Genomic DNA, 10170 nt, shown 5'->3' on the forward strand with positions numbered 1-10170 from the left:
TGTCAAATATTCTCAAAATATTTCAAATTTTATGAAGCAATAGCATGGTGTAAAAACCATAGAATTAAGTCTGATTGAATTAAGAAGAATGTCATCTTTACAAAAGAAAATATCAAATGTTCTCTTCAGAAAGGGTGTCAGGTTCAATGAGATTTGTGTATCTGAGGGATTGAGACAGGGAGACAATTTTCAGGAAAAAAAGCCTTTTAATGCAAGAGCTTATTGAGAAAACACCGAGAATGAGAGAATTATTAGTAGTTCATGTAAATGGTTATTACTGAAGAAAACTGTTGTTTTCAGTATCATTTATCTGAAATAAAATTTTATAAACAAGAACCAGTATAAATTCTATAAATGGGTTGGTTCTAATTCCGGGTGGCTGGTAAATTCACAGCTTCTGTGAGTCTCCGTTTCCTTATTTGTATTTTGGGGAATCGTGATGTTTTCATGAGGTTACCTGACCATTACTTCCCATGAAATGGGATATCAAACACCAAATAAATAAAATACTCACTCTATGAGCCTGTTAATAAACCAGTCAGGTAACATGCATCAAGGGGCTAGTGCGAAATGAAAGATCAGTGTTGTCTGTTTGATTTGCCTCAGGGCTATTCCAGAGATCCATCTTCTCCGAATGGAACCCAGAGCCACTGGAAATAATGTGACTGAGCTCATTTTCACCGGCCTCTTCCAGGATCCAGAGTTGCAGAGAATATGCTTTGTGTTCTTCCTCTGTGTGTACCTGGCCACGGTGCTGGGCAATGGCATCATTGTCCTGACGTTCAGCTTCAGCAAGAGTCTCTGTTCCCCCATGTACTTCTTCCTCAGCTACCTGTCCATGGTGGAGATCTGTTACTCCTCTTCTGTCGTCCCTAAATTTATCAGTGACTTCCTTGCCAAGATCAAAACCATCTCCATGAAGGGCTGTCTGGCTCAGATATTCTTCTTCCACTTCTTTGCTGTGGCTGAGATCCTGTTGCTGGTGGTGATGGCCTTCGATCGCTATGTGGCCATCTGCAGACCTCTTCATTACATGAACATCATGAGCCGTCCACTGTGCCACCTGCTGGTGGCTGGTTCTTGGCTGGGGGGCTTTGTCCACTCTATAATTCAGATTTTCATCACCCTTCCCCTGCCCTTCTGTGGTCCCAATGTGATTGACCACTACTTCTGTGACCTGCATCCTTTATTCAAGCTGGCCTGCACCGACACCCTTGTGGAGGGAATTGTTGTAATGGCTAACAGTGGGTTAATCTCCATCCTCTCCCTCCTCATCTTGGTGTCCTCCTACGTGGTCATCCTGGTCCATCTGAGGAAGCATTCTGCAGAGGGGAGGCGCAAGGCCCTCTCCACCTGTGCCTCTCACATCACCGTGGTTGTCTTGTTCTTTGTGCCCGCCACCTTCATCTACATGAGGCCTGACTCCAACTTCACTGGGGACAAATTGGTGGCCGTGTTCTACACTGTCATCACCCCCATGCTGAACCCCATCATCTACACACTCAGAAACGCCCAGGTGATAAATGCCATTGGGAAGTTGTGGGGCAAAAAGGGCAGAGGTGTGGGAAAGTGAAGTCGATGGAGATCTGATTGTTGTGTGTTCTTTGCTTTTTTTGGGGTGGGATTTGCAGCAGTGGTAGCAACAGATGTAAGGACTTGATGACATTATGGCTGTGATTCTCTTTAGTGTCAGTACTCTTGGGTATTCTGGTCTATTCTTCCAAGGACTGGGGTTGATATTCTCATTTGACCTTAGGGAACTTGATTAGCCAAGGATGCCCACAATAGCATAGATTTGGGCAACCAGAAGATGGTCCCTACCAAGTGCACGTGGCAGGGAGTGTGTTTGGAAAATGTGTTAAACGTTAAGAATTCCTTTGTCCTTCTCTGTTTCATTCTCTCCATAGTAATTTTACACACATGTGGGTTGTAGTGTGACAATTCAAGACATGTGTTAAGTGTTCAATGAACACATCAGGATAATTGGTATAGATTACCACACAGAGATTATTCATTGTCTGTGTTGGGAGCATTTGAAATTCTCTGTACTCTCGATTTTGACATTTCATTAATTGTCGTCACCTATAGTTAATTGGTTGTGCTGCTCAGTGTTAGGAGTTATTTCTGCATCCACCTGCTTCCCTCTACAGAAAACATTCTATCACACGTTTGTGGGATAAATTGATTTTGCGTTCCCTCTCCCTACTTCCTTCCTCCTCCTTTTCCTTTCCTTGTTATCTTCCCCCTTATTTGTCTCCTCTTTGTTTAACATTCCTCAGGATAACAATTTCTACTTAGTTATAAAAGGAACCAACCAGATGAATTATCTTGGGACATTTGATGATAAAGGTATCAATCTAATTTTCTCCTTCAGTGGGAACAGTGTGTTCTCCACTATCCCCTCCCCGAATCTTTCCTTTGTCCTCTGCCGCTCTACCTGCTCTCCTCTCCCCTTTCCTAAAAACGACCACAGGTTTCATCATTCCGTTTTCACGATTGTAGATAAAGTTCTTCAAGCTTAGTCACCCTCCCTCCCCAGCTGATACCCATTACCCAACAGTGTCTGCTTTGCTTTCCTGTCACTTTTTGTTAGTGTACATGAGTTGTACTAAGGAGTTTCATTGTAGTGTTTTGCATATGAGCATATATTATATCTTAATCAGAATAATGCCATCTATTGCTTTCTCTTTCTTCAATACCATGCTGAGGAGCAGAGGGAGAGAGAGAGAGGGGGAGGGAGGGAGGGAGAGGGAGAGGGAGGGGGAGAAAGAGAGAAAGGCCAGGGACAAGATAAATCCTTCCCTGAGATCCACTCTATCCAACTTGTCCTCACCTCCTTGCATCTTCTCCCAACAATGCCACTAAGTTATGATCTATCTATGGATGAATCCCCTGATAAATTAGAGCCTTTATGATATAATTACTACCCTATCATCTGGCATCCAAGATTTTTTATACATGAATCTTCTTTTCCTTCCTTCCTTCCTTTTTTTTTTTTGGCCAGTCCCGGGGCTTGAACTCAGGACCTGGGCACTGTCCCTGAGCTTCTTTGTGCTCAAGGCTAGAACTCTTAACACTTGAACCACAGCTCCACTTCTGGCTTTTTCTTAGTAGTTTATTGGAGATAAGAGTTTCATGGACTTTCTTGCCTGGGCTGGCTTGAATCGTAATCCTCAGATCTCAGCTTCCTGAGGAACTAGGAATACAGACCTGAGCCACTGGTGCCTGGCCCTGTATATAAACTTTATTTTGTGTGATACTACAGCATCTATACACTAACATTTGATACCTCAATTTACATCTTTTGGTATTGACTATTAGCTATATAGTCAATAATAACTTATTAAATTAGTTATTATTATTATTATTAATATCATTATTATGATCCTGGAGACAGGATCTCACTATGTAGTTCATGGTGGCTGAGAATTGGCTTGTCTGCTGCCTCAGCCCCTGAGTGCTATGGTTAGAGGTGTATATGTACCACCATGTCTGATATAGTTATTATTTTAAATTATTTTCATTTTAGCTTTCATACTTTTGGCATCAATGGCCTATTTGCCATATCTATAATATTTGAATATTCCTTTTATATCCGTGTAACTACTCTCCAGTGAGTTTTATACCTTCTTATGTTTTCTTTCCTTCTTACCCACAACTATCTTCCTCTCTCATTGAAGAATTTCTATTTGTATTTTTTATGGGATAGGTCTGGTAGAGATAGATTCTGTTGCTTTTCTTGTCTGGTAAAAGGCTTGTATGTAAAAGGTTGAGATAAATGAGAGTGTACATTTTATATATGTATTTGCTTAAAGAAACTCAAAAGAAGCATGAACCCTATAAAAGTGGAATGAGTAAAAACAAGAAAGGAATTGAGAATATAGAATAAATCATGTCATTTATATATCTTTGCATTTTATTCTAAGCCTTCTGGATATATTACCTGTACATACAATTAAAGATTAAAACTTGAAGTAACTTTTCAAAGACAACATGTACTTACCTAATGGTACAAGATGATTTAAACACAAAAGCATGGAATAAATTAATAGAAAAAATGGATCATGGTAGAAATGTAAAGCTTGAAAACGTAAGAGACATTTTACTTATTTACTGTGGAAGTGGGGAATCAAATGGAAAATTTAATCATAACCAAGATTATTAGGAAAGAAAGCATCTTTCTGGGCACCAGTGGCACACGCCTGTAATTCTAGCTACTCAGGAAGCTGAGATCTGAAGATCAAGGTTTAAAGCTAGCCCAGGCAGGAAAGTCTGTGAGATTTTTACCAATTAACCACACCTGGCAGTAGAAGTGTGGCCCAAGTGGTAGAACACCAATCTTGAGCAAAATGAGACAGTACTCAGGCCCGGAGTTCAAGCTCCAGTACTGACACAAATAGACACAAAATCAGCAAAATGCAAATCAAATGCAAACACTTGATAGACATATAAAGCTTTTCATTGTAAAATTATTTGGCTTAGACAAAAATTTGCAAACTAGTACGAAGATTATTTACTGTTTTTCTCAAGCAACATTCCCTAAATAAATGTGTTTTTCTTCACTTTTGTTATTTCTAATTTTCTCAACAAGTAAATAGGTGTATAAACATAAAGATGGCTAGAATTTTTCTCATAGAGAGGAAAGAGATCGAAGGAAGCAAACATGTAATTTTATAGCATGAATTAGTCTAGGGATCTAAGGTACAGTATGATAACTATAGTTCAAAAGATAATGCATTACTGAAAATTTGCTATGAAATTGGGTTTTAGGTACTCACTAAAAAATCCAAGCATGGAAAGTGATAGATACGTAAATCTTAAACATAGTCATTGAAAATATTCTTTTTTTGGGGGGGAATATTTGAGTACTGCCAACACAATTGACCTTTTATCTCTGGATATATCAACAATTATTTCCTAAACCAAAGCATATTCTATGAGGTAAACCTATTAAAATTATTTAAACAAGGAAATCAAAATTTATCCAAATTCTTCATGCCATTTACAGAGTTTCTCCCACAAATATCCTTTAATCTTAGTAGGAGATCCAAACCAGGTGTGCATTCAGTTGTCATCATCTTCAATGTGTATAATCCTTCAATCTTCCTTTATCTTGACACTTTTGAAGAGTGAAGGACCATGTTTTTGCAGACTGTTGTTCATGTTGGATCTCCCTTTGTGCTTTGCACGGGTAGATCTGGGTTGTGTGTTTTTGGTAGGAATGCCAATATAGTGATGTATTGCTGCCTGCTTCTCAGATGTGTCATATCAGGTGACACGCGGCAATGATTGAGCTCATTCCTCATGATGTTCACTTAGACGATTTTATATGGGGGATAGAAAGTTACACTTGCCCTCATCCTATTGCCCCTTTCACATCAGGGAATCGAGAACTGTGGGTCACAAAGTCTGTGCCTGCTTCTCTATATGCTTGTCTGGCAGGGAAGAAAATGAACCTGCACATCGGTGAGGGAACAAGCTGGGTTGGAGGAGGGTACAATCTAAAGTGCAATGCACGCTGTTTTCTGTAGACTGTAACATGCAGTTGAGTTAAAGTGACCCCCTTTATTTAAGTTCAACTGATTTTAATGATTGGAATACATTTATTTTTGGAATATGCTAATGAAAAGTTTTAACACTAGAAAAGGTATTTAATTCCAGGGTTGTATGTCTTTCCCAAGACATGTGAGTGAGTTTGACAGTGTGAGTCAAAGGCCTTGCTCGGGGCTGGTGGCTCATTCCAGGTCATCTTAGCTATTTAGGAGGCCTAGATCAAGAGGATTGCAGTTCCAGGTCAGCTCAGGAAAACAGAAAGTTCCCGGTACCCTATCTCAACCAATATGCAGGGATGGTAGTGAGTGCCTATCATCCAAGGTGTGTGGGAGTTTGAGGTTAGGTTTGTGGTTCCAAGCTGGTGTGGATGGGAAAAACCTGCTGGACTCCATCTAAATGGACACAGTTGAGTAGGATGCATGGGCTGGTGACCCCAGCTATGGTGTAGAAGTGAAAAACAGGAGGATTGTGGTTTTCGGTGTAGGCACTGGCAGGAAGTGAGACGCCATATCAAAACCAACGAGTGTAATGAAGGTTTGGAGGTGTGCCTCAGTGGTTTGACAAGACACTTCCATATTCTTTTGCTTGTTTTCTTTTTGCTGGTTCTGGGACTTGAACTCAGGGCCCTGTCCCTGAGCTTCTTTTGCTCTACCACTTGAGCCACCATGCTATACTTCTTGCTTTTTCTGATAGTTCATTGGAGTTAAGAGTCTCACAGACTTTCCTGCTTAGGCTGGCTTTGAACTGAGCTTGTCAGAGTAACACCTCTTGAGTAGCTAGGATGACAGATGTGAGCCCCTGGTGCCTGGCTACTCCATAAATTCGCTGCAGTGAATCTAAAAGAACATCTGGAATATAATTGCTTACCACTCTGGTTATCTCTAAGGTGTTACTAATAGGAGTGGAAGTTAGAATTAAAAATGAATAGGCATCTTACAATATATCTCTAAGAAAAAGTCTGTTGCAAGGGTAAAATGACAACTTGGAAGATGGACACTAGATCAAAAAATTCTATGATAAATCCTTCTGCCTCTTCCATTTGGAGTCAATAATATTACCAAGACATGACCAGACTCAGCCTCTAGTTTGCGTTTAGTTTTGTCGTCCTGATCCACAGCTTCTTCACCGCCTTCTTCACTTCCGCATTCCTCAGGGAGTAGATGATGGGGTTCAGGAGGGGAGTTATCACCGTGTAGAACACCGCCACCAATTTGTCCACGGGCAGTGTGGCAGAAGGCCTCAGGTAGATGAAGACACAGGGCACAAAGAACAGGGTGACCACGGTGACGTGGGAGCCGCAGGTGGAGAGGGCTTTGCGCCGCCCCTCAGCGCTCTGTGTCCTCAGGTGCCACAGAATGACCACATAGGATGCCAAGAGGACCGCAAAACTGACCACAGACAGGGTGCCCCCGTTGGCAACGATCAGCAGCCCAATGAGGTAGGTGTCTGCGCAGGCGAGTTTAAGCAGGGGAAGGATGTCACAGAAATAGTGGTCAATGATGTTGGGGCCGCAGAAGGGCAAGTGGAAGATGAGAAGGATCTGGCCCAACGAATGCACGAAGCCTCCCAGCCATGCTGTTCCCACCAGGACTATGCACACCTTCCGGTTCATGATGCTGATGTAGTGCAGGGGCCTGCAGATGGCCACATAGCGGTCATAGGCCATCACCGTGAGCAGGAACATCTCAATGCCACCAAAGTGGTGGAGGAAGAAAACCTGTGCCATGCAGCCCCATAGAGATATGGCTTTCCTTTCAGTCAGCAGGTCCGAGATGAGTTTGGGGGCCGTGGAGGAGGAGTAGCAGATCTCCACAAAAGACAGATGGCAGAGGAAGAAGTACATGGGGGACCCCAGGCTCCTGCTGGTGGCCACGGTGAGCACGATGAGGAGATTCCCCAGGATGATCGCTGTGTACAAGAGCAGAAATATCACAAAGCAAACCCTCTGCACCTCCCAGGTGGGAGAAAGTCCCAGAAAAAGGAATTCAGTCACATTGTGGATGTTAGCCATGTAGACACCACTAAGAGGCAGCCATCTTGTGCTCATGTGATCTGAAATAATACAAAACGAAGGGTTGTTCATGAGTGGGCATCTTAGAGCTAGCTGGGAGAGAGGAAGAGAAGCCAAGGAAGACACAGGCAGAGTGCAAGTGTGGTAGCATTGTATTGTGGCTAGATCAGAGAGGCGATGTAAAGCTCTAGCTAGATATTGTTTCTAAGGTATTTATAAGGTACCACATGATTTTTTTGTTGCTTTGTATGTATAGCTCCCGTTTTCACTGCATTCAATGTTGGTATCATTTGGGGAGGGGAAAGGAAAAAACAAATAGTTTAAATAGGGATACAGGTGAACCCATTGCAACAATGAGATGTACAAGACGCTATGTCGAAAAATGAACTTTACTACTTTGGGGAGGGGAAGAGGGAGGGGAGTGTAGTTGTGGAGATGGGAGGGCAGGGATGGAAAGGGAAAACAAAGGAGGAGGCAACAATGCTTGATAAGAAATGTACTCATTACCTCGCTCATGTAATTGTAACCCCTCTGTATGGCATTTTCACATTAAAAAACATCAAAAAAACAAAACAAAACCAAAAGCTCTAGCTAGAATACTACTAGTTCTTGAAAACCTGTCTCCTGAGTTCAATGGGGGAATTATCAAGAATGTTTGTCAACTGGAAAGTAAATCACTGTATGAAGAGGGTAGAGAAGTGCAAACTGACCAGAGGGCAGAGACCTATTTTTTTTTTAAGTAAGTCCACCCTTTGGACAATGGACAGGCAGGATGTGCTGCTGTGTCTGTGGAAGGTATCTCTGTATTGCATGGAAGGTTATCACACATTATTCACTTGCATCTTGCGTGCACTTCCTTCTCCTCGACCTCTTTCTTTCCTTGGTTTGCAGGACAATGTTCTCAATTCTCCCCAATGAACCCATCAGCATCGTTAGAAGAGCTATCCCTGGAAATTTTGACATTCAACATTCATTCCCTAAGAGGAATGGAAAGCTGATCTCCGGCCTTATTTCTGCTTTGCCTCCTAACTCAGTGGATTCCTTGATGAACTTATCCTTACCATGTAGCCCAATCCATTCCAAATTCTTCACTTTTTGGACTCTTTCATTTCCTCCAATCTTTTTTTTTTAATTTAATTTTATTTTATTTGTGAACATACTGTACAGAGGGGTTACAATTACATGGGCAGGATAATGCGTACATTTCTTACCAAGCATTGCAGCCTCCTCCTTTGTTTACCCTTTACCTCCCTTCCCAGCCTCCCCCTCCCCCCCAATCCCAATCCTTCTCCTTCCCCCCCCCCCCTTCCCCCCCCTCCACCGACGTTGTAAAGCTCGTTTTGGACATGACAACTTGTACTTCTCATTGTTGCAACAAGTCCACCTGTATCCTTAAACAACTGGTTTTTCCCCACCTCCTCCACAAGTTATACTGACATCAAATATAGGGAAAGCAGGGGTTATACTGTGGGGGAGGGACATACAAAGCAACAAAGAGATAATCTTATAAATGCGTTAGAAACACATGCATGAAAGAAAAAAAACCTTAAAATACATATCTAAGGGTTCATTTTCCTGACATCACATTATCTGACCTTTTCCGCTTGACTCATACATATACTAGATATTGCAAATAAGTGAAACCATGGGACCTATGTTTCTTTGGGCCTGGCTTACTTCACTTAATATAATTTTTTTCCAAGTTTTTCCATTTCCTAACAAATGGGGCAATGTCATTCTTTCTGATGGAGGCATAGAATTCCATTGTGTATATATACCACATTTTCTTGATCCATTCATCTACTGAGGGGCATCTGGGTTGGTTCCATATCTTAGCTATGGTAAATAATGCTGCAATAAACATAGTTGTGCCGGTAGCTTTAGTGTGGTCTTGTTTGTAAACATTTGGGTAAATGCCCAAAAGTGGGATTGCTGGGTCATAGGGGAGCTCTATGTGAAGTCTTTTGAGGAACCTCCATACTGCTTTCCAAAGTGATTGAACAAGTTTACATTCCCACCAACAATGAAGTAAGGTCATTTCCTCCAATCTTATACCCCCTGCACCCACAAAGCCCCTGCATATCTCTACAGTTCCCACTTACGCTCTAATGTGTTCTTTTTCTGGCAGTCTAGCTTTCTAACACTCCTGGATATCACTGCAACTCCTTGCGGACAGATTCTGCACACTGTCCATGCTGCACCTGGTCCAAGGTGCGTCATGTAACGAGACTCCCATATTGACCAAGATAGATAATTTCCATTCATACCACAAAACCATCTTCCTTCACTTATCTGTCAGGGCAAGGTGCTTAGACCACCATGAGCCCAACGAAACTCACTGAATAACTTACAGTTACAGAAACCAAGAGAACAGAGACATTCCTAAATACTTATTTACTGGAGAATTCTTCCGTTCACGGAGGAAAGCAGCACGAACAATCCAGACACTTGTGTTTACATTCAAGGGTCCCAAGTCATTGGTATATGATATCTAAAATTTCTTGAACTCTAGGTCAGTAAACATAACACACAGTTAATATGGATCTCACCCTTAGAGTCCCTATCCTTTCCCAGGATAAGTTACATTCCAGGCCAGTCATTGGCTA

The 10170-nt window shown here is 41.9% G+C and overlaps 2 protein-coding genes across 2 annotated transcripts; one reads left to right on the forward strand and one right to left on the reverse strand.

Moving 5' to 3' along the window:
• The first annotated feature begins 634 nt into the window (after nucleotides 1-634).
• LOC122104679 (olfactory receptor 142-like) lies at nucleotides 635-1573 on the forward strand. The gene has a single exon (XM_042675625.1). The coding sequence runs from the start codon at nucleotides 635-637 to the stop codon at nucleotides 1571-1573; it is 939 nt and encodes a 312-aa protein (XP_042531559.1).
• Nucleotides 1574-6634: 5061 nt separating this feature from the next.
• On the reverse strand, nucleotides 6635-7564 carry LOC122104681 (olfactory receptor 4X2-like). Its single transcript, XM_042675627.1, has one exon. The coding sequence runs from the start codon at nucleotides 7562-7564 to the stop codon at nucleotides 6635-6637; it is 930 nt and encodes a 309-aa protein (XP_042531561.1).
• Nucleotides 7565-10170: the final 2606 nt, after the last annotated feature.

The sequence above is a fragment of the Dipodomys spectabilis genome, unplaced genomic scaffold (assembly GCF_019054845.1).
Source record: "Dipodomys spectabilis isolate Male_0828 unplaced genomic scaffold, ASM1905484v1 ptg000030l, whole genome shotgun sequence".
Taxonomy (NCBI): Eukaryota; Metazoa; Chordata; class Mammalia; order Rodentia; family Heteromyidae; genus Dipodomys; species Dipodomys spectabilis.

Excerpts from the sequence above, each read along its gene's own strand:
- LOC122104679 (XM_042675625.1), top strand. The coding sequence starts at position 635 with ATGGAACCCAGAGCCACTGGAAATAATGTGACTGAGCTCATTTTCACC.
- LOC122104681 (XM_042675627.1), bottom strand. The coding sequence starts at position 7,564 with ATGGCTAACATCCACAATGTGACTGAATTCCTTTTTCTGGGACTTTCT.